Source organism: Neovison vison, chromosome 6 (genome assembly GCF_020171115.1).
Source record: "Neovison vison isolate M4711 chromosome 6, ASM_NN_V1, whole genome shotgun sequence".
Lineage (NCBI taxonomy): Eukaryota > Metazoa > Chordata > Mammalia > Carnivora > Mustelidae > Neogale > Neogale vison.
In genome coordinates, this window is record NC_058096.1 from 2,109,101 (window position 1) to 2,133,509 (window position 24,409).

General features: G+C 55.7%; 1 protein-coding gene across 2 annotated transcripts in view; it reads right to left on the reverse strand.

Annotated features, from left to right (window-relative positions):
• Positions 1-22,283, reverse strand: part of TRAPPC10 (trafficking protein particle complex subunit 10) — a 78,938-nt gene extending 56,655 nt beyond the window's left edge. For both annotated transcript variants that reach the window (XM_044250789.1, XM_044250788.1), the window contains exons 1-2: positions 22,133-22,283; positions 2,600-2,681 (exon numbers count right to left, since the gene is read on the reverse strand). In XM_044250789.1, coding sequence (XP_044106724.1) covers positions 2,600-2,681; positions 22,133-22,199 — 149 coding nt within the window. In that variant the 5' untranslated portion in view covers positions 22,200-22,283. The remainder of the gene's footprint in view (positions 1-2,599; positions 2,682-22,132) is intronic.
• Positions 22,284-24,409: the final 2,126 nt, after the last annotated feature.

Here is a 24,409-nt window from a genome sequence, read left to right on the forward strand (position 1 = left end):
CTCATACGCACCCAGCTGCCTACCGCAGTCTCCTCTGGTCCTCTCCTGGACTAGTCTTCCTAGAGCTACGCTGACAAGTTACCACAAACCAAAGGCTTAAAACAATATTAAGCCTCTGCCTTCAGCTTGGGTCATGATCCCAGGGTCCTGGGATCAAGCCCCACATCGGGCTCTCTGCTCGGCGGGGAGCCTGCTTCCTCCTCTCTCTCTGCCTACTTGTGATCTCTGTCAAATAAATAAATAAAATCTTAAAAAAAAAAAAGAAAAGAAAAGAAAAAACATCAATTCTCTCACTGCTAGGGAGGCCAGAAACAGTAATCAAGGCGCTGGCAGCGCTGGTCCCCCCGAGAGTCGGCGGGAGAACTCACTCCTCATCCCTCCTACCTCCGGCAAACCCGGGCGGTCTCCGCTTGGGGCCCCTCACGCCCTCTCTGCAGCCACGTCCAGGCGACTGCTCCTCGGCAAGTGGCTGTGTCTTCCCGGGACACCCGTCATCGGACTCAGGGCCCCCACTACTCTGGGATGGCCTCACGGGATCCTCGTTCCGAACGAACGCACACGCAGCTTGCGGACGGACACATGCTCTAGCGGCCACCACTCGGCCCTCGGTACCTCCCCAAACGCCGTCCTCTCAGACACAACGTCCAAGCGTCCGTGATGGAATCGGCAGGCTCAGCTCTGCCCGCCCGTCTCTTGTCTGCGCCCTGGTCCCACGGCTCCGTGGCCCCCCTACTAAATGCAGCAGCACCGGGGTCTGGAGCCCCGCACACGCTCTGGTGACAGTTTTCTGATGTGCTATTGGTCTTCCCACGTTCTCAGCTCCCGGACTCGCCGCTCCCCGTGTCGCACCGCCCCCACCCCCGGCTCTCTGACAACCGCAGAGTCCTCCCTCCGGCTGGCGTCCCTCGGAAGGCCTCCTGCTCCAAGCAGGAAGGCACCGCGGGGCCAGTCTCCTCCAGGACGGCGTCCGGTCTGTGCCACGATGAGCTCTCGACCGCCCCGCCGGGGGAGCACCAGGGAGGCGCAGCGCTCTGCCGCCTGGCTGCACCTGCTCCCATCCAGACGGGCCGCCGTCAGAACGGTGCTTCTCCCCACTGCCTGCGGAGCCTCGAATCCACGGCGCTGAAGCTCGTCCGTCCATAGCCAGAGCCACGGGCCGGTGCAGAGGTGGCCCCACGAGATCTGTCCCTCCCGGCGCTGTCGCCTGCGTCTCCAGCAGCCGCCTTGGCGGATGCGGGGTGCATGGGCTCAGCCGCCTCTCCCGAGGCCTCCGTCTCTCGTCCCTCTCCAGGGAAGATGTCCAGCCTCCACCGCGTCGCCCTCCTGCCTCGTCATCCCGTCCTCCGGCTCGGGCGGTGCAGGAAGGCGACCCAAGGAACACACACGAGATCCACAGCCTCTGCTTGTCTCCTGCGGGCCCTCGTCTTGTTTCACGGACACACTCTTCGCTCGTCTCTCTGAAGGGCTAAATACCGCGTATCGGAAACCTCTCCAGACCCCTCCGTCTCCCCGGACACTGACTCCTCCGCGGGGCTGTCATCTCTCGTGGACAGCACGGCCTCCTCAGGTGCTGAACGGTTCTCCTACATGCGTCTGCTCCATACATGCAATTCAGAACCACCCGCACGCCTCCTGCCACGCCGCCGGACACAAACACGAGACCGCTCCCACCTCCGGACCCCAGGAAGCCACAGCGGTTCTCCGTGGTGACGGGCTGCACCCGGCGGGCAGAGGACGATGCAGCAAGAACGGGACGACACGAGCAGGACTAACCACCGGAGACGCGCACGCACCTTGACTAAAATCGGACTCCCCCATACTAGCAAGTCAAAGTCCAAACAGTTTCTAGAAATAACAGCTCATCTTAGCAGAAGTAAGTTTTCCAATAGGATAATTCAATGTGGACTACTTCTCCAAACAAGTCATGAGACAAACAATCACAGGCAAAAGGACGAACAGGATGGCTGGTCCGGTGCGTCCCCCCTAATTTACAAATAACATTTTTCCGCGGACTTCCTCACCCTTAAGAAAGGAGCCCAGGAGCCCAGGGAGGGGAGCCCTTGCTGAGACTGTAGGTAAAGGCCATGTGTTCTGCTCTAAAGTGGAGTCTGTGCCTTTAAGACACTCTGCTACAGACTCTGAACTCAAGGAGACAAACCAGCGTTGCTGGAGGGGAGGGGGTGGGGGATGGAGTAACCGGGGACGGGCATTGAGGAGGGCACAGGACGTGACGAGCACTGGGTGTTCTATGCCACCGAAGAATCATTTACCTCTACCTCTGGAACTAATAATACAGTGTGCTAACTAAACTGAACTTAAATAAAATTTAAAAAAAAAAGATACTCTGATGCGCCATGAGGAATCAGAGGTGGTTCCTATAAAAGCGGGCCTTTAACGCAAAAGAACTGTCTTGTTTCCAGCGCCTTGTGTTTCAGTCAGAAAATTACCATACTCTCACCAGTGAGGCCCACGGCCTATGTGACGGCCTGCTTTCTTTACAAGACACCTCACAACTCAGGCTCTAGCTTTTGCCCCTTACTTGCGCAGAGATGTCTACAGAACCATGAGGAGATGAAGCCAAAAAATGAACGTGCCCCACCTTCTCCATTCCATGGGCTCTCTCGGAAGCTGCTGGGAAAGCGTCGGATAAATAGAGGTAAATAAGTTCTGATCTCCAGCACCTACAACAGGAATAAAAAGAAATCCAGTTACGACATTTTTAGGTGAATACGGGCAAAATGGGCTCTAGAATTTATTGACTTGGTAACTTGAGACAATTTTATATTTAGTAAAATGACATCACAAAGTAAGATTGTCGCACACCTTTAAATAACTCGTCTCAAGAAAACCCAGCTCTTGGCCTGCACAGTCTAACTTCACCCTGCGACACGTGCGTGCGGTGCGCACGATTTTCCCTGAGGACAACGAGGGTCAGGGGACGAAGCCGGGAGACGCAGAGCACACGCTCAAGGCCACAAAGCTAAGGAGAGAGGGAGCCGGCGCCCATCCACCAGCCGCAGCCTGACCGTGTGACCCACGCCACTGCTTCCTTCTGCTTGACGTGAACAGCCACAAACGTCCGGCCGAAAAGGAAACCCTGAGAAGTGAACGTGAACTCCTTCACCAAAATAAACTCACGATGCATCCAGATGCTGGAAGGAGCTAAAATGGACACAGGACACTCTGTGTGCACACGCGACACACGGGACACCTGGCGAGCCTTCCCTGAGCCAGGCCTCACGGTAACCGCGCAGGAAGGCCAGCGCCACCCCGTTCCACGGGCCAGGACGACGAGGTGTGAGAGGCCGGCGCGTCTGGGGCACAGCCCTCGCTCACGGCGGACGCCAGCTCTGAGCGCAGGGTGAGTTTTTAACCCCGCTCTTATCTCAGCGTGAACAGACTGCCAAGTCCATTAGCTCCCAAACCGACAGGGTGACCGCATTACACTTCAGCTAAAGAAGAACCTTCTGATACAGACCAGGCCGACTCGCACACTGCAGGGTCGTCGAACGCGAAGCAAGACCGTTATCCAAACTGCTTCTGCACTGATCTTAAAGAAATCACTGGGAATTGATGTGGGCCATTAACGCATCTGCTTATTTTGCTATCATCAATGTGTGTGTGTGTGTACATACACGTACACTCACATATACACATGTGTCTGTGTATACATGCGTACACACACGTACATATAAAAAGGCCTCCCCCACACCACATAAGGACACCAAATCCCTGCTGAGAGCAGCGACGCTTCCGGGCAGCCAGCGTCAGAGGTGGGGCCAGGGGAGGAAATGCGCGCAGAGAGCCCTTTGGCCTGGGTCTTGTCGGAGCCACGCCATCTCCTAGCTGAGCGCCTGCGCCTGAGGACAGCCACCCCTCCTGAGCCTCCCCGGGCCGCCTGGGGAGTAGAAGTGAGAACACCGTGGGCTGTGGCGAAGGTCAAAGGAGTGAACCCAAGTAAACCACCTTGAAGCCGGGCCTGCCACAAAGTAGTCTGGGTTACTCTTACTACATTTTTTGTTAGAATAAAAACAAATTTTTATGTTTTAACGTATCATTTTTCATCGTATTCCTTTATTTGATAGTCATCTTAGAAATCATTAAAATAAGAAAATAATCAATTAGCTAAATTGACTTCTTACCTTGGATTGCCATTCCCATGGCCTCCTTAAAATTAAAAGGTTCCAGGATTAATGTACTAAAACATCTGCTGTTCTGCCAAGGAGCAGGATGAAGCCCTCTCCTGCTTCGCTTGTGTTCACCGGTCCTCGTCCTCGTCCCAAAGGCCTGCACGTGTACACACGGCTCCAGAGAGCCTCCTATGTGCCCCATGTACCTCCCTCGGAAAACCCTACCAGAACAATAAAACTCATCTAAATGGAGACCATAAAGTTAATTTTTCTGACACGCTCTCATGGCATAAACCTTTAATTTGTGTCCTAAATTTAATCTGAAAAGATTACAGTCAGCTAGCATAGTAACTGTGGACTTAAATAGACCGTTTGGCCTCAGGGCCTTATACACTGAGCTGTGCCCCCCCCCGCACCCCCGGCCACAAATCCATGTAGAACCCTAACCCTTGGTGGCTCTGAATGTGACTGTACCGGGAAATCACGTCTGTAAAGGGGTGACTGAATTAAATGAGGTCTTTCGGGCCTTCGGGCTCTGATCCGATCTGACCGGTGCCCTTTTGTAAGAGACAATGTGGAGACACAGAGAGGCTTTAGGGGCGTGAGCTCACGGGAGGACACAGAGAAGACCGCCGTCTGCAAGGTAAGGAGGGAAGGCCCCAGCTACGGACACCTCGAGCTGGGACTTGGGAACCCCCGGCTTCCCGCTGGCTGGCTTCAGCCTCGCGGGCGGGGCCCCTCAGCTGCTCGTCACAGCGCCCCGGCAGACGAACACGGCACCCCCGGGCTACACTTGAAGGTCAGATTTCTCTAACCACCGACTGAGAACGAAGAACGACCCTCACTGTCCCGACCGCACACCCGTCATTATCCTCCGAGCCTCCCCTTGCTGCGGCGTACCCCGCAAGCCCGAGACGCCCCTGAACACGGGCTCCGGGGCGCCGGGGCAGGAAGGAGACAGCAGCGTGCGGGCACGACCGTCCGAAGGAACGACGTCCCCGCTCCTGGGACGGGGTGAACCAACCAGACACACGCGGCAGAAGCCCCAACCGCCCGATCACGACGGCGCCAAGGCCGCAGAGCTCGGAGGTCCAAACTAGAAGGGGACAGAGAACTTCCCAGCTGACGGCTGTCAGAAAGCAGCTACTCCGAGCAAAAAGGAGGCTTTCAAGGCTGAAGCGCCCAGCCTCAGAGAACCGTGTGCAGAAAACGCCTGTGCTGATTTTCCACCTCGAGAGGCCTAGTGAAAGACTAAAGTCAGAGTATTTACTCTAACAACCAAGATCCCTCTTTGTGTGTGTGAGGAAGGGGGACTCCTCAAAATAGTTAATAAGGGTCCTCCAGAGCGTAACTACTAACACGAACATCTCACCCCTGCATGTGTCTAACATGCCCCCGTCCTCATCTCTAGAGGCGACACAGGCGGGGGGCGGCTCCGGGGCTGTGCAGCCCACCACAGTCGTCCTCGGCCCCTGGCCAGTATCCGAACGCGGCTGTGCCCTGGCAGGAGACGGAGAAGCAGGGACAGGCACGGGGGCCACTCAAATGCGAAGGGAAACACTGGGACAGTCGCCCTGCTGGGAACGAGGGACACCGGCACTCAGGGTGCTGCCCAGACCTATCCGCACCTGCCCCCGCCGAGAAGAGCCCAGCTCAGATGCCCCCAACAAAGGCAGCCAGAGCCCCTGGTTTCTGCTTGTATGAACCTGTTTTCGTCTTATTCCTGCCACAGCAGGATTTTCTGACCAGACCTTTGGTACTTCCTGGATTATTACTGCATTCTGAGATTTTTACCAGCATATATTTAAACATATTAATCGTGCAATTTAAAACTTTTTATGCCAAGAGCAGATAAGACTGCTAATTAAACACGGAGCGAAAAAAAAATTTTAAAAATACGATTTCAGTGATTTAAACATGAATGGGTCGTATTTCACATTCTTCTTAAACCTTTACCTCGTAATTCAACATTCTTTTTATACCTTTAAAACAAAAAGAAGGGGCACCTGGGTGGGTCAGTGGGTTAAAGCCTCTGCCTTCAGCTCTGGTCATGATCCCAGGGATCGAGCCCCACATCGAGCTCTCTGCTCAGCAGGGAGCCTGCTTCTCCATTTCTCTCTGCCTGCCTCTCTGCCTGCTTGTGATCTGTCACATAAATAAAGGAAAAAAATTTTTATAACAAAAAGAACTGGAACTCAATTACAGAGAAAGTAATCAGTAACTTGGATCAACACTGAAAAGAAACGAACATGTGTCCATTTGAGAAAATATCGGTAACTACACATACAGACGCTTCTCTTGGGTTTGTGATCCCCAACAGTAAGACTGTAAGAAAACAGCTCTTTTTGAAATAACTCTTCAAAGAAGGCGATCACAGCAGAAATAGAAACCTGCAGGCTGGACAGTCTTTCCTGGCCCAAGATGCTGTCACTGAGATGAGAGTCTAACCAAAGCTTAACAGCAGGCCCAGCCCACCCCCGACCCCCACCCCGGTCACAAGCTGTCGCACCCTTTGCATGAGTCTCCTGCGACCTGAGGCACAGTGCAAACCCTCGCCTTCCACCACTGTATCTCTGCATCCACTACAGCGACAAAGTCACGGTTACTTAGTGTCAAAACAAAGAGTCACATTTTTAATTCTTAACACTAGATGGCAACCGACCAGAATCAACACGAAGCTGACCCGGCTAGGACCAGAGGCAACCTCCCTCCACCCCTGCCCCCTTGCTGGAAGTCCACACCCAAACCAAACTGCCCCGTGGGGCTCTATCTGAGGGACAAGATGACAGGGCGCTCACTTTCTGCATTTCAGGGACACAGGACGTGTAAACTAAAAGGTACGGATTCTCTCTAACACCAAAGAAAACTGTTTGTACCTACATTCAAAAAGCTGTAAATTGGTTGCTGATGTTCCTATAATGTTTATGCAACGATTTTTAGAATATTTTAGGACGCAGTTATGACATTAAGATTGAATCTGGCACTGAACCGTCTACAGATAAAGTAGTTGAATTACCAATGTGGTTTGAGTGCTCGACAGCTACAAATTAAGCCTCGGGGAAAACACAAGGCTGAACTGAAAAGTTACTCTCCACTGGGAAGGACACGGGATTCTCACGCTTGTACAATCATTACTCCCCATGATTTTTATTTTTCCCCACACGTGTGTTAAGGGCATTTGGAAATCTCTGGCCTAGTCCTGTAATGTAACACTACATTGGTACACTACAAGACCCCGGAGGCGGAAGGTCAAGGAGACGCGGTTGCTAATCAGGTGATCATAAATAAAGAGATTATCCCGGATTATCCAGGTGGGCCAAGGTACCTAGAGGGGAGGATATTCCGTGGGGAGGAGGGAGGCAGAAGGCCAGAACCGAAGAGTTGGTACCATGAGAAGGACTGAACAGGTCCCTGCTGGCGTTGAAGATGGAAGAAGGTCCATGAGCCAAGGAATGTGGGAAGCCTCTAGAAGCTGGAAAAGGACAAGGGGATGGCTTCTCTTCTGAAAGGAATAAGCCCTGCCAACCCCTTGATTTTAGCCCAATGGACCCATTTCAGATTTCTGACCCCCAGAACCCTAAGACAAATACATTTCTGTATTATTTGGTAATTCATGTATAGAGGCTCTGTCGAAGCTGGTTGGCTGAAGGAACAGGTTCCAAAAGACCTTCCGTCAACAGCCAACATTTCTGTCAAAAGCTGACCAGTTACCAACCCTTAAACACGCAAAGCTATGAAATCTCATGGAAATATGAAAGGGTCAGGACACTGTGACCACTAGAAAGCAGCAGAGAAAACCAAAAGGTTCGGCCGATTGCAACTGACGGGCAGCCTTCCTCCCAGTACACACATCTTCCAGATAGTATTTTTCTTTGGACATTTACCTTGGGTCGAAGATCTTACATCAAGTCTTTAAATACTTGTTGATACCCTCAGACGGCATAATTTTTCTTCAAATTCTTTAGTATAATCTTAGTAAAGGGACAGAGTAACTTTTCCCATAAAACATACCTCGTACTTTATCCCAAGTGGTTGAAGGCACCCAGGCTATTTTAGCCTGTTAGCGAAACGGATGTCTTCAAATACCTCGTGGACAACGTCTTACTTCAAGAGCATCAGTTCTGCCCTGCAGGACTCCAGAGCCCCCCCGCATTAAGGGGTGGCAAAGACGGGGTGGGGGGCAGATTGTAGCTCGACAGGAAGCAGGTGCGAGGTGCGAGACCCACACTGGGACACTGAGCGCCCCCCGGTCGGAGCACCTCCTCACAGGCACTCCAGAAGCTGCACGGCCACGGGCTGCCTGGGCTACCGGCTGACCAATTTCAAGGCCCTTCCCAGCAAGGGATCCTATGAGTCTCTACCTTTGAACAAATAAGTCAAAGGAAACATGTACTTTACCTGGCCTCTGTTGTATAGAAAACTGTTCAGAAAGAGCCATTCTTTAAGCGTGCCGTTAACCAAAGAAAGCGAGAGTTCACCAGGGAGCAGCGCGCTCCTGCTTGAAAACGGGGGTTAATTAAGGAGAGCACAGACACTCACCCTAACGACGCCTGTCCCTGCCCAGAGACCACACACGAATGAACTGTTCCTGAACAGCGTCTGGCCGGACAGACTTGCAAATGAAGGATACAGACGTCCAAGGTCACGAGCTGGGAAGGCGCGTCCGCCGGGTCAACCGAGCGCAGGGTGTGCGCGCTGTGCGTCTCCTACAACACCCGCACCGGAGAGAAAAGGCCTCACGCGGGCAGCTCTCTCATGGGGAAAACTGACACCAAACGCATCGTCGAGGCCCGCCCAGCCTGTCTGCACAGCAAAGGCTTCACATTTGGGGCTCAGAGGTGGGGAGTGGGGTTCAGGAGAAAAAACACACGAGATCAGACGCCACCCAGATTCCAGAAGTAGAAGCCAAGGCTTCGTCTGTGCCCCAAAATGCCTGGGCAACGGACCCGCTTCTGCGCGCGCACTGCCCTTCCTTCATGGCGAGGCTCGGGCCTGACACGAAACAAGCGAGCCCTCCCAGCCTCCTGCTGCAGAGGCCACGTTGGAAGAAAGGTCATTCCCACAGCCAACAAGATGGGGACGGTGGGGATGGCCTTTACCTGCCCGTCAGCCGTCCTGCCCAAATGCCCATTTTAGCTCACGCATCAGAACGTCCGGCCGTTTTCTTGCGGGCGATCAGGTAGCGCCCACTCCATCCGGCTCCCAGCTCCACCCCGACCCTCCGACCCTCGCTGTGAGGCCCGTCCGTGCACACGGTCGCCCGCCCACGCTGCTTCTCCCTCTCCCAGGAGCCAGTCTCTGTACCAATTACTACCCCCGGGTGTGATCAAAGGGGAAAAGGCAGAGAACATGTCTGTGATAAGTGAACTGCACGCCGCAGGAGTCTGCAGAAAGGGAACCAACGCTTACCCACAGAGAACAGAGAGACGAGGTCCCACCCGGAGACAAGATCTGCAGCCCGGAAGTCTTTGTCCTGTCCAACAGGAAAGACAATTGAGCACACGCCACAAGCTCGGCGGGGTCTAAGCAGACGCTTCTAACCAGGAGGCCAACGGGCCGTTCTCTGGAGCTCAGAGACCAAACACGACCCAAACGTAAGGAGCCGAGACAAAACGAAGGTCTGGATGAAGGCATCTGAATGCAAGTGCGGGAAGAAGGAGCCTGAACAGTTCACAGATTTTCACGTAAAGAACTACGGGGGGACCGCAGCAGCTCGGATCACGGCGCTTCCAGCTCGAGGTGCCTGCTTCAGGCCCAGCCCTGCCCCGGGGCTCTGGAGAGACCCGCTCCTGAAACCTCCGGCTCCCCAGAGTTCCCAAAGACCACTTTCTCAGTGAGGTCTGGCTGCCGCCTCTAAAAGGCTCACCATTACCAAGAGGAATTTAGCGATATTCAGCAAAATTACGAGTTTACCACAGCCCCAGCGATCCCTGAAGGAATCCATCCCAACAGACTGCACCATGAGGCTGTCTGATTCAGGGTTATTTGAAAGAGCAAGAGACAAAACCATCCAGTTTCCCGACAGGACCGGAGGAGCGTCAACCACAGAACACCCATGATCCACACCACGGACGGAGCTCTGCGCGGCTGGAAAGTCCAACGAGCAGGATCTCTAGGAAGTGCTGAGAGAAAAAGGGAGGCAGAGGAACTGTTTCTTGGTCTGTGACCTGCTTCCTAAGAAGGGAAGTACGGATGCGTATGAATTTTTTTTTTTCAACGGCAGGAGAATATTTAGGTGAAGACAGAGTCAGTGTGGAAAGGACAGAAATCTACGCTCCATACCTTGCCTGGAAGATCCGGTTGTGAGAGCATGTAAATATTTTATGTGATTACAAAACAAAGTTAAATTTTAAGAAAGCTTTCTCTAAAAATATCAGGGGAAAAAAAAAAGAAAACAAAGGGAGTTAAATGTGCGCACAGCTGGCAGTAGAGCCCCAGAGAAAGAACAAGGCTGGCCGGCGGCCCATGCCTCCTGGTGTGAGATGTCCAAGCGCCACAGAGAACACTAGAAGCATCTGAAATCTCTGCTCACGAGTCACTGCTGGTGGCGAAGGGGCAGAGGCCACACAAGGTGGGATCAGGGGCTCCCGGACAGGCAGCGGCCACTAGGGGTTTGTGAGAAAGGACTGTTCCCAGGCGGGCCTGCATAATCAGAAACGGGGAAGAGCCCGATGGGGGACCGCGAGGCAGCTCCGGTCTGAGAGCACTCTACCTGTCACCCCCAAGTCTCCGCAGAATGGGAAGAAAGAAAACACAGAAGATCTAGCGGTTCATTAAAACCGCTGAGTCCTGGGGCGCCTGGGTGGCTCAATGGGTTAATAAGCCTTTGCCTTCAGCTCAGGTTGTGATCTCGGGATCCTGGGATCAAGTCCAGCATTGGTCTCTCTGCTCAGCAGGGAACCTGCTTCCCCCTGTCTCTCTGCCTACCTCTCTGCCTACTTGTGATCTCTGTCTGTCAAATAAATAGATTTTTTTTTTAAATCTTTAAAAAAAAAAAACCGCTGAGGGCGCCTGGGTGGCTCAGTGAATTAAGCCGCTGCCTTCGGCTCAGGTCATGATCTCAAGGTCCTGAGATCACGTCCCGCATCGGGCTCTCTGCTCAGCAGGGAGCCTGCTTCCCTTCCCCTCTCTCTGCCTGCCTCTCTACCTACTTGTGATTTCTCTCTCTGTCAAATAAATAAATAAAAATCTTAAAAAAAAAAAAAAAAAACGCCGAGTCCTGAAATCGCACAAGGACCCAGCGACCGTCGGGCAGGCCTCACCTCTGCACTCCCAGCTCTGGCCCTGAAACAAAGACTCAGCGGCCGTCAGCAGCCCAAGCGTACCGACTAGGGTCTTAGAAAACCTTTCCTCACTAAAAAGAAGCAGGACTCCTTGGAGAAAGGGCAGACTCCAGGGCCAAGGCTGGAAAGGAGTCTGGAACACGTTAACAGCAGACACTCACAAAGACTCTTACAACTCAGAGGCCGACTAAACAGCAAAGACGGAACCACGGGCAGGTTGGCAAGGACGGCACAGGCCACCGACTAAAACAAAGCAGGTGGGGGGCGTCTGGGTGGCTCCGTGGGTTAAAGCCTCTGCCTTCAGCTCAGGTCATGATCCCAGGGTCCTGCGATCGAGCCTCGCATTGGGCTCTCTGCACAGTGGGAAGCCTGCCTCTCTGTCTACTTGTGATCTCTGTCAAATAAATAAAATAAAATCTTTAAAAAAAAAGAAAAAGAATTATTGGGGTACCTGGGTGGCTCAGTGGGTTAAGCCTCTGCCTTCGGCTCAGGTCATGATCTCAGGGTCCTGGGATTGAGCCCCACGTCGGGCTCTCTGTTCAGCACGGAGCCTGCTTCCTGCTCTCTCTGCCTGCCTCTCTGCCTACTTGTGATCTCTGACTGTCAGATAAATAAATAAAATCTTTTTTAAAAAAAAAAGCAGGTGGGTTTAAATCCTGAAATTCATAATGATACTTAAAAAAAAACAAAAGGTAAATGATTACCAATGGAGGACAATCCCTGTCAGTACGTGAACCCACACAACCCACACCACTGGACGAGCACGCAACACACATACACACAATTGCTTTAAAGGTTCTATTTATTTGAGAGGGAGAGAGAGAGAGCATAAGCAGGGGGAGCAGCAGAGGGAGGGGGAGGAGTAGGCTCCCCGCAGAGCAGGGAGCCCAATGTGGGGCTCGATCCCAGGACCCTGGGCAGGCGTTAAACCGACTGAGCCACCCGGGTGCCCCCCCCACACACACACTTTATACAGACACATTTCCACTAACAAGTGAAGACGAAATGGTAACACTGGAATCCCGCCAGTCTGTGCCCCACAGGGCGTGAGCCACAGAAAGGCCGCTCCCTCCAGAGAGACCCCAGTGGGGCCGGCACGCCACTGGTGGAGAAGACTATCTGGCCAAAAACATTCAACCTGAACCTGACCCAGCCTCTGGCTCCGAGGACCATCTTCCAGGAGACACAGAACTCCAGGGACGGAAGGCACCCCGGGACAGCGCTGGCCAAGCGGGAGGAAGGAAGATGACAGGCCACAGGACCGAGGCCGCGCTCTTCCGTAAACCGCCCGGAACAAAGGGGAGACGGAGGGAAACCTGAGATTTGAAGCCAGATTGAGAGCACGAGCTCCAAACCTTATGTGGACACCAATTAATTCAAAGAGCTTAAAAGAAAAAGACGCTGAAGACACACTGAACATGTAAACGCTGAGTATTCGATATTAGGGAAAATTTTTTTAGATGTGAAAAAGGCTTTACAGTTATGCTTTTAAAAGTCCTGATCTCTTCGCGATACGCCGTCTTGAGGGACACACACTGTCTCAGCTTGGGCTGCCAGGAGGAAAGATGTGACAGGGTGGCTTCACCAACACCGACTTGTCCCCCCAATTCCGGAAGCTGGAAGTCCAAGGTCGTTCAGCTCCTCCTGGTTTGGAGGAGGGGGGAGCGCACTCTTCCTCTTTGCGCGAGGCCCCTGGATCCATCCTCGGGCCCAGACTTCGTCCTCTTCCAGCCCGCTCCCCCCCCGAACACCCCGGCTCCAAACCGTCACCCCGGCCTTCAGGGCTCCAGCACACGAGAGGGGAGACAACGCCTCACCCCGTAACACACACACGTGCAGGTCCGTGACGTCACACTCGGGGTCTGCTTTGGACGAACACAGGGTTGGTGGGAACAGGCGCAGACAGGGGCAGGGCTGGCCAATCCTCCCAACTGCTGGATTCGGGGGACAGGCTTGTGGGGTTTCATTATCCTACTCTGCTCTGCACACATTTGCCAACTTTCCATCATAAAAAGTGTGAAATGCTCCAACTCTCCCACCTCCCTTGTCCTTTTCTTTCTTCCACAGCACTCATCACTGATTGCATAATTTGCTATTTTTGCCCATCGTGTCCCTCCTCCCAGTGGACTGGAAGCTCCACGAGGGCTGGGGTCTTTGCCGGCAGAGGTGACCCAAGCCCTGGCAACAGTGCAGAGCCCAGAAGCACAGTGTGCACCTGCTGACCGGGGAGCCTGCCCCGACCCCTTCGTAGTCTACACCAGCCAGCGCCGGACCCCAGAGCTCGGGACACCCTGCGGCAGCGGTGCCAGCACTGCTGGCGGTGAGATTATGGTCTCGGGACACAAATGCAATTTTAGAACGGGTAAGATCACACTGGAGACCTCCAGCACGGCTGACTGAGTCAGTGCTTCGACTGCTGAACCAAAGGAAGCGAGATTTCTATTTTACTTAACTCTGCAGCAAAGGCTTTCTCTGAGGGGTAATTTTAGGGACAAGTCCCCCTTCCTTCCATGTGGGCAGATGGTGTCTGCCTCCCCAGCGGCTCGGTGAAGCCGTGGCAGAGAAGTCGGGCACCTGGCTGCTGGTCCTCCCTGGGCCGTCACACACCAAGGGCTCAGGCACAGCGGAGCCGGCCTTCGGGGCTTCTGCTTCAAAATGACCCCTGACGGCCCACTCTGTTGTCTGCCTCTGTGCTTGCAAACTTACTAACTGATCCAGCTGGTCTAAAAGTGCCCATGAATGGTGCACGGTGAGGTAGTAAAATTACTACCCCAACGGGATATCGTTAGTGCCAAGGCTCTACCTAAAATCCTTAGCTCTAAAATATATCCAACTGCTTCCAAGTGCTAAACAGATCTGCTAAAAACAAGAAAACTTTCCAAACATACAACAGTTCCCAGTGAGAACGAGGTCTAAATCTGTTGTCAGTTTCTTCACAATTTCTCTACTCACTTTTTTTTTTTTTAGTTTTGCAAACAAGGGCCTAAAATAATATGAAGGAACAAAACATAACGGAACATAAGCCCCAAAAGCCAAATAAAGGCATTTGTTTCCCGAGGGGAAAATAATCAAGGAAGGAGAGACTACAAAAAATGTTCGCTATTTCTAAGAGATCATCCCACCTTGGGTCAACATCTAGAGCCCCAGGTCCCAGACACCCAGGAATCATTCCCGTGGCCAAGAGCTGACGAGGACAAACCTCTAAAGATAGAAGCAGCGATATAAAACCAGAGCCGCCCAATGGATGCTGGCGGCTACGCACCAGGAAACCAAGGCAGACACCGCCATGTCGGGAAGGAACGCGGTCCCGGAACGACTTGTCCACGCCTGAGCCCGAGAGCCTGTGGATGGGATCTCCTTTGGAAAAAGGATCTTTGTAACTGTAATGAAGTTCAGGATCTCAAATGAGATCACCCAGATCATCTGGGTGGGCCCTAAATCCAGTGACCAGGGTCGTGATGAGGGACAGGAGAGCAAACGCTGAGGCGGTAGCCACATGAGGACAAGGCAGAGACAGGCTCCAACGACAGCCGGAGCTGGAAGAGGCAGGATGGACCCTCCCCCGGAGCTGCAGGAGGGAGCGCACAGCCTACCAACACCTTCACTTCCAACTTCTGGTCCCCAGACCCCTGAGAGAATGTTATTTCCCTTGCTTGAAGCCAGCAGGTTTCTGGTAATTTGTGACAACACTGCTGGGAAACTAATGCATATGGTGTAAAGTACAAAAATAGAAAGCACACTTTTTCCTAATGCTACTCCAGTTCATGTTTTAGACATGCTTTCGGTCACACCTCTTGAATGTCCGAGAAACACGACTGAGCACATAGTTCAGAAGGGGTCCCGCCAGCAATAAACACGTAAGAACTTCACTGATCATCAGGTAAATGCCCCACGGACAACTACAACTACCTTGGGCTGGACAAAGACTCCGGAGAGAACATCGAAAGCACAATCCATGAGGAAAAAAGCGTTAACTAGACTTCTTCAAAATTAAAAATGTACTTCAGGGGCACCTGGGTGGCTCAGTGGGTTAAAGCCTCTGCCTTCGGCTCAGGTCATGATCCCAGGGTCCTGGGATCGAGCCCCGCATCAGGCTCTCGCTCAGCAGGGAGCCTGCTTCCCCCTCTGTCTGCCTGCCTCTCTGCCCACTTGTGATCTCTGTCAAATAAATAAATAAAATCTTTTTTTTAAAAATTGTACTTCAAAAGACAGCACTATGAAAAAATACAGTCAAAAGTTAGGAAAGAGTATTCACAAATAAATTACAGATCTGAAAAAGGACATGTATCAGCAAATATCATCAACTCTTCTAATTCAGTGATAATATAATTTAAAAATGGGCAAAATATCTGAGTAAACATTTCACTCAAGAAGATGTACAAATGGCTGATAAGAATAGGCAAAAAGGCTCAACTTCACTAGTCGTGAGGGAAATGCAAATGGAAACCCAACCAGACAGCACTTCACGTCCACTCGGAAAGCTAATAAAAGACAGACAAGCGTGTGTCCGCAGGAATATGGAGCCACCGGAACCCTCAACCGCCGCTGGTGGGGATCTGAGTCAGTGCAGACTCGGGGACTATCTAGCAATTTCCTAACAAGTCAGACATGAGCTTATCACCCAACACAGCGATTCCACTCCTGCAATCTCCGCATGAAGAATGGGAGCAGGAGCCCACACTCGGGCGTGCAAGTGCTCCCGGCAGCTCAACTCACAGCAGCCACAGAGCACCGACAACCCACACGCCCCTCGCCTGGGGAAGAGATCAACAAGATGGGGTCCACCCGCACAGCGGACCACCCGGAGATGACAGAAGGAACACACGACGGATCGGCACGACCTCCACAGAGGCGGCCGCCGAGCCTCCGAACACGGCTGGGTGAGGAAAGGCAGCCACGAGACCGCACGCCACGTGATCTCATGTCTAGAAACCTCGAGAGAACACCACTGTGGATAGACAGAAAGCAGAGAGAGGTTGCCCACACCTGGGGGAGACGTGGGGATCACCTGCTAAGGAGCACTAGGGAACCCGACAGGTGCCGCTGCCGGGGCACTGCTCTGGGGCCGGATGCTGGAGGAACCTTCCAGCAGGCAGATGAAAGCTCCACGAAGACACCAAAGCACAAGTCTGCGCGCCGAGTGGGCCTCGAAACGCCCCTCTTCCCGGAGCGACTGGGAAGCAGCCGGCAATATTCCAACGGCTCTGACCTTCTGACCCAGCAAGTCCACTGCCGGATTCCATTCTTTATTTTGGAAATCTATTCCTCCTTTATTTATGCATTTTCAGGGCTGAGGCTGGTTTGGAACCTTACAGAGGTCCTCTTGCAAGGCTTCATGCAAATGCCAGCTGGGCAGTCCTTCGATCCTACCTGCTCCCCTCAGAGGCCGAATCCACGACCCAAGAAGGCTTGCGTTTGGTCATAAACTTCTACTGACTTATAGTAAAGAAAGCAGATCTGAACCCAGTTCTGAAGGACCAATGCAGGGAAAATGGTCCCTAGCACATCAGGGAGCCTCTCTTCTCCTGCTGGATTGACCTGGACGCCTGGGGTCCGAAGCCTGCAGAGAAGGTCTGCAGCAGTGCAAACACTAGGCACCTAGCAGGCTCCCTAAGACAAGTCTGGGTGATCAGGGCTCAGGCTCTCTAAGCATTTCCCACAAAGCTGTCTTAGCTCAACATGACCCGCATTTCAAGAACATGCCTCTATGCTGTCAAAAGCCTCTAACTTACGGACGCCTCAAAGACAGCACCGTGTTTCCTAGAGATGCTCACTCATTTATCTATTCTATTTATTCAGTGGATATTTACTGAGCACCTACTGTGTGCCCAGCTCGGCTGCAGGAGCCAGGAGGCCAGCAGTGACCAGCAGACGCCGGGCCCTCATCCTGTGGCTCACAGGCAGCCTGGGTCGGGGTGGACGAAAGACATGAGTGAAGGAAAAACAAAATGTTTGTGTCAGGGGTGCGGAGCCAAGAAGACTGCATCAAGTCAGTGGTAAGCCCGACAGGGAGCAGGTGCGGGAGGTGGTCCGGGAGCAGCTCCCGGAGTGGGGGGAGGCAGTGAGGGGTCAGAAGGGCAGTGGGGGCAGCCAGAAAGCCACGGGGCTGGTGGGGTGAGGCCCGAGCCGGGCCCACAGGAAGGTCTGCGAGGGTTACGCTCGGAAGGCGGCTAGCCCTGGAAGGGTCCCAGGAGGCAAGCGTGCCTCTGAGGACCCCCAGAGGGATCGCCCCCCCGCCCCACGGAGAACTCGCCTCAAGGGGCTGGCACGAAACCAGGGAGGCCACCGGAGGCCGCAGGAGCACACCCAGGGCGAGGCGAAGGCGGCTTGCGTTGGGGGGAGCAACAGTAAAGGTGGGGAGAAGTGGCTGACTTCTGGATAAGTGTCAAAGATAAATGACAGGACAGACTGACCGCCAATTGTGATGAAAAGGAGGAGTCAAGAATGACCCCAAGGGCATCCGTTTTTACTTAGAGCCCAAATACCCTGTGAGTCCGAACCACTGGGGAAGGCACATAAAGTCAGGTGGAGGCCAGTCCCCAGCAGACCGGACGGGGACGGGGGCAGGAGAGCCCCGGGGCCGGCTCCGAGGCCTGCAGAGTGAGGGGGCTGCCTGACAAGGGCCAGAGCAGGGTCCGCAGCATCCAGGCCCGGGCAGCAGCGGGGAACCCGCGCGGACCCTGAGACACACACACACACGGCACCATGCGACAGCCATGAAGAGAAGCGTCAACACCGGCAAAAAGCCTTTTAGACAATAAGCCCTTCGGTCAGTCACACACTCCCACCAAAGCCCGGCCCCTCGGCCCTTCCCGTGTCGCTGTGTGGACCCCTACCTTGTCGTCCGTTCCCTCCCAGGCAGAGACTGGCTCTGGGCAGCCTGCCATGCTTGGTAATCTCTGACATTCATCCGGACTTCAAAAACAAAAATCAGACCGCTGACTCTCATTTGCACACACCAAATTTACTAGGAACGCTTCTGAGGCACATCTTGTAAATCGGGCCTGTAAGCCGAAGTTCAAACGGAAAAGGCACGTTTTACTCCTACATCATCAGTGCACGTCCGCCCTGGAGCTGGGTGCACCTACTCGGAACGCGGGCACCACAGCAAAGCCACACCCGCCACGGCGCTCCGAACCGGACAGCGCCGCTGGAGACGCACCAGGCCCCCCGGAGGTGTGCAGTTTCAATACCCGATCCTGCTACCTCCCTTCCAAGGACACGACGGTGTCACAGAACAGCGCGGCTGCTATGATAAAAGGAAGTACCACCAAAAGAAAGCCGCCAAGAGGGTGGCGATGTCCAATCAGACTCCCAAGCTAGCGAAGCTGTGCAGTGTCCGACAGGGCACCACCGCATCAGTGTGTCACTGCACTTGTCTAAGAATGAAAAACGTTTCTTCTAGGGCGCTTGCGTGGCTCGGTTAAGTGCCCTGTGAACAGTCTAGGAACCACTCCTCAGCGGTCAGGCTAACGGTTTGCACGGTGATTCCTCTTCTGGGTGCTTTCCCCAAGTTCATTCTTCCAACTCTGTGTGAACCCCCTGAGACCGGTACTATGGCCATCTCTATCTCCGGTGGACGAGACCATGAAGCGCCCGAGGTCCCCCATAAAAGACCTCTTGTTTCAAGCAGGCACAGGCACAAACGACACACCAAGCCGGGCAAGGACAATCGGTGGCACCGTCAGTCACGGAACGAGTGAGGTTTCTGAGGATGAATGTTCCTCCCACGTCTCAGCTGTTGGTCGCTCCTGGCGTGAGAGGTCAGTACGGGCCAGCTCTGCACTGCTGCGCATCGATCAGAACAAAAGACATTTGAAGGGACTTCTCTGGGACTCAAGAGGCAGTGGTTGAATCACAAGCACCACGCCTTCAGGGTAGGCGGGATATCTACCCCCCCCACCCCGCACATTTCAAAACTTTACCCGAAGGCCGAAAAATCAAACTCCAACCAGGTACAAAGCATCCTGTATCTGCTCAATTTTGTTGCCTTTTTCCCTCTTGCAAAATTCATAGTGGCAGATGTGAAACCCCAAACCAGAGATCCGGAAGAAGAAACAGCGCAGTCCGGGAAGGGATGGTGAGCTCGGACCGTCAGCAGGGGCACTGCGGCGCCTCGAACGCCGTTAAATCCTGCGTGGAGGGCACGTGCTCTTCTCCGCACGATGCGCAGGGTCAACAAAGAGATGCCCCAGATCAGCGGAACTACAGTAACTGTCTGCCAGAGAAGAGAGCTGGAAAAGGAACGTGTCTTCCCCAACACTCCCTTGGAAGAGAAACCGGTCCCCATCCTAAAGCAGAGAACGGACCCAGCGCTGCGGATAACGAACTAATCTATGCCGACACCTAAACTCGGATCACATAAAGCGGCTGGGTTTCTTCTCAGTCTCACGGCGCGTTCTCCACGATGAAGACATCGCAGGGCCGGTACTCAGAATGCCGAGTAGGGGGTCCGCTGCAGGACGTCGGCGCACAGTCAGTCCCCGAGCCGCCGCGCAGGCTCGCTGGTACTTACTGGCTTTGCCAGTCTTGGTCGAAGCGCATCCCCTGCTGAGGTGGTCCGAGAAGGGGCGGCAGGTTCGGAATCTCTTAGTGGCAGAGTGAAGGCCAGTAAAACGTTCAGGGAGCTTCAGGATACTATTAAGATCACTCAGCAGGCTCTCACGTAATCATGGGCTCTGGTTACCCCAGTCTCCGGAGACTTTCCCCTCTGCTCACAGCGACACACACCTAAACGGCCCCTACACTTCCGCGAGGCAGACACACTCTCCTTCTCCTCAGAAAGGTCCACTCCACGTGTCGCACGTTCTCGGAGAAAACTCCAGCCCCGCATAAACTTCGCTCTCGTCTGGAAGGGAAGGACTCCGACGGGATGGGGCCGCCGAGGCCGGCCGGTGTCTCAGGACAGGAGGCAGCCAGACCAGGAACACAGCGTTGCAACTAGGAGACCAGGTACCGAGTATCAAATCAAAACTTCGAGGAAGAAGGGGCCTCCTTCCCACTGCGATAGTCTCCACGGCTTAGACCAGCTCCTCCCTTCACAGGACCAGGGGCGGGACCGAATGGAGCAGACACAGAAGGCCTGAGGCAAAACCGGGACAAGTGCCCCCAAAGCTGCAGCCCCAAGCCCGGAAACCCCCGAACATAACTCAAGTGTGAGCTGGGAAGCTCACAAACCCGTCCCACGTGGAGCTCTTTCTTACTTCCCAGCTAACTCCGTCTGAAAGTTCCCGAAGCCCCTTTCTTCCCCAGACCCCAGCGAGGCAGAGGTCGTGAGCCCTCTCGACAGACGCCGTGAGAACACGGGCTTCAGCGCTGACCACCCGGGGCCCCCACGGACCGGAACTCCGGTAAATCCGGGGGAAAGGCCGCCGCGGCCCCGGCGGGCCGGCATGCATGCGGGCAAGCACGCAGACGGTAAACCCATGTGTCCATCAGTGTCCACAAGGACGACAACTCACACGCCGGGTCCTGAGACTTAAGAACTTGTCCTCCGAAGCGCACTTGCAGAAAGTCCGCAGAAACTGTCCAACCTCGGGGGTGGAGACACAGACCAGCCACGGGGCGCCGGGGAGGCACCTCCAGGCCCTGGCACCTAACAGGAAGACCCCTGGGCGCGGCGCCTGTTCCCCGAGGCCCTGGAAAGCACCTGGCGCCTGCGGGAGGGACCAGCCCTACACGGACCCGTCCTCTGGGGCCGAGGGCAGAGCGAGGTGCGGCGTCCTAGGCAGACACTCAGTGCAGAAACACGGGTGCGGACGGCTGTCCCCGAACGACGGCAGGGTCCGGACTTAGCGGAGACGCAGCCCCGGTCCCTAAGGAGGTTTCTCACCTGGAGGGGAACCCACGAACCCAAACCTCAAACAGCCTCTCGGGGCTCTGACGGGGGAGCAGGAGAAGCGCGTCCGCCGGCCGGACCCCCACGCCGGAAGGAAGACCCACGGACAGCAGCGAGCCCAGGGCCCCCGCGCGGTGGGCTCCCGCTCGTCCTCGTGGCCGCGGCGCCGCCTCGTACAGCCCGCGAGCGCACGGGGCAGCAGCGCACGGGGCACCGGCGGGGGCTACGATCCCAACAGTCCGAAACTCCGGTCCGCGGGACGCCAGACCTCGCCGGCCGCCGGCGCGCCGCTGACCTCGTCCGCCCCGGCGCGAAGCTCGCGTCCGGCTGCTCAGAAGTCCCGGCGCGCCCAGGACAGCCCGCCAGCCCCGACGCGGGGGCACCGGCCCGGCCGCGCAGAGCGGGGCGTTCGGGGCTGCCGGGGGCGCGGCCTCGTCCGCGGGGACCAGCGCGGCTCCCCCCGCAGCTGTCACGCCCGTGGCCGCGCAGCGTCGCGCGGCTCCGACCCCTGCCCGCGGGCGCCCGCAGCCCTCGCGCTGCCCCGAGCACTTTCCGGGGGACACGGACGCGCCCGCGGACTCGGCCCCGGCGCCCGCTCCCCGCCCGCCGCCCCGAGCGCAGCCGCCCGGCCCGCGAGCGCGTCCCGGCGGGGTCGGAGGTCGGGGCGGAGCGAGGGCCCCGCCGCAGCCGCCGCCCGGGCCACACCTCCGTTCCGGGAAGCGGCCGGGCCGGGAGCGCTCGGGGAGGGGCGGGGGGGGCGGGGGGGGGCGCGCGGGCGGGGGGGGCGGGCGGAGGGACGGGGGGGGGCGCGGGCGGAGGGGCGGGGGGAGGGGCCGGGCCCCGCAACGGCCGCCGCCCCCTCCCGCGGCCGCGGCACTCACAGGTGACGATGGGCTTGTTCTCCATGGTGTAGATCACCGGCGGCTGCGGCTCCTCAGGGGCGTCCATGGGCGTCCGCCGTCACCGGCCCGGCCCCCCGCGCCCCATGGGCAGCCCCGAGGCCGCGCCGGGCCAGCCCGAGCCTGAGCGGCGCCGCGACAGGGAGGCCCGCCCGGCCGCGCGAGGCAGCTCCGGAGCCGGCCGCCCGCCGCCGCCGCCCGCCGGCCGCACCACTTCCGGCCCCGGCACCGCCGCGCTACCGCTTCCGGGGCGCGCGGCTTAAAGGGGAGGCCTCCCGGCGGCGCGCCGGCGCTGTCCGCCGACAGAAACGCGGGGGCGGGGCCGGGGGCGGGGCAGGCGGGCGGGGCAGGCGGGCGGGGCAGGCGGGCGGGGCAGGCGGGCGGGGCTCGCGCGTGGACCTCGGAGCGGACGTCTCCACCCGCCGCCGCACCTGGCCACCCGGAGCACGGCCGCTGCCCACCGTGCAGATCCCCCGAGACGCGGGGTCCGGGCTGCCGGGCGGCAGCCGCCCCGGTCACTGGCAGCACACAGACAGGGGCGCGACCCCGGGACGCGGCTGGAGTCACCGACCGCACGTGGACACGGGGATGCCCGCGGGGGTCACCGACAGCAACCCGGAGGAACCCTGGACACTGGTGTGACCCTGAGAAGCACTCACAGCACGGGGACCCTGGGACCGCCCTAGGGTCCCTAAGGAGGGGCACGTGGACAGGGGCCTGGCAGTGGCTCACCTCGTGGGTCCCTTCACCCAGAATGTAGCTTTCGGCAGGTTCGCCAGAGCCCAGCGCCGCAGGGGAAGCCGGGGTTCCAGCATGATTCCCGCTGCGGGACGGAAGGGCAGCTACTCCTGCCAGACGGCCAGCCTGCGGTCTTCTTGTTTCGCTGGGTTTAGTTGGAATGTTGCTGCCACAGAGTACAGCAAGATTACTGACCTTGCGGCTGCAGCCAAAGATCCCACAGCGCCTCAGGTACTCCTCTGGGCTCCCCGACCCTCCCAGGGAGTTGGAATGACTGCCTCCTTCTGAATGTCCACATCAGGGTGCGGCACTCATGTTAGCACTAGCTCCGTGTGTCAGGGACAACTGCTGAATGCTCGAACTGTGGGACTGTGCCTTCCACTTGGGTCCTGAGCCCTCCCCCAGACCCACCGACACTGGACCTTCCCCCCACGGAATGGGCGTGTTGTGGGAATGCCACAAAATCAAGCCCCACTTTAATGCACGTAAGTTCCCTGTATAAGGAAAGTCGTTTTGGGGTAACATCTGCAGATGAAGTAACGTGACCGTATGTGTGAAATAGTTTGAACAGAGCTGCCAAGTGTGTGTGCATGGAGAGGACATGGAGAGCGGCGTTTCTGACACTGGAGGCTGTGAGGCACGGCCAGAGAAGGAACCAAGGAGGGGTGCAGAGCCAGAGTCGGCCTGGGGGTTCCCTGTAAGTCCTTGGCCTCGGCTGGGCTCAGCAGGTGTAGAATGAGACTCCATGGGGCTTACCGGAAAGTGACTGTGACAGAGTCAAGCGTGGCACAAAGACTAGAGGTTGAGCAGGGCTAGTGGAAAGATCTCACTGATGCTTCACTAACTCCCAGGACATTCCGCCGAGACCCCAGATGGAGGACCTTGTGCCCGGGGGTCTGCGCACTTTATCCGTGAAGACCAGGAGGAATATTTTCAGCTTTGCAGGTCATATACAGTTTCAGTCTTAGATTTTTCTTTGGGAGTTTTAGAAAAACAATTATTGAAAAATATAAAAACCATCCTTAGCTCAAGGGCCACATGAAAACAGGGCATGGCCCTGATGTGGCCAGGAGCCATACATAGGTTGCCAACCCCTGCCCTAAAATAGGGCCGATGCTACACGAATCTTAAAATCTTAAAACAGTGCAAGGCAAAGCCTTGACAAGGTGTGCAAGACAGACAGCACTCAGATTTGAATCTTGACAAGCTGGTGGACACTTTGGACATTCCTCAGATCCAACCTAACAAAAAGCCTAAAACTAAGCCTACACAAAGTCAAGGTGATAAAGATAGTAGTTGAACTGCCAGCAAGAACGGAAGTCCAGACTCTTCTGTAGAAGATGATCCATGGTCTCTACGACTCGTGATTCACCAATGCCCAGCATATGCTAAAAAATTACTACACCTCGAAACTAGAAAGTGTAAACCGTAATCAAGAAACAAAGCTGTCAGTAGAAACCAGCCTCTGGATGGCCCAGATATTGTCTTCACAGAGTAAGACTGTAAAGCTCCCACAGTAAA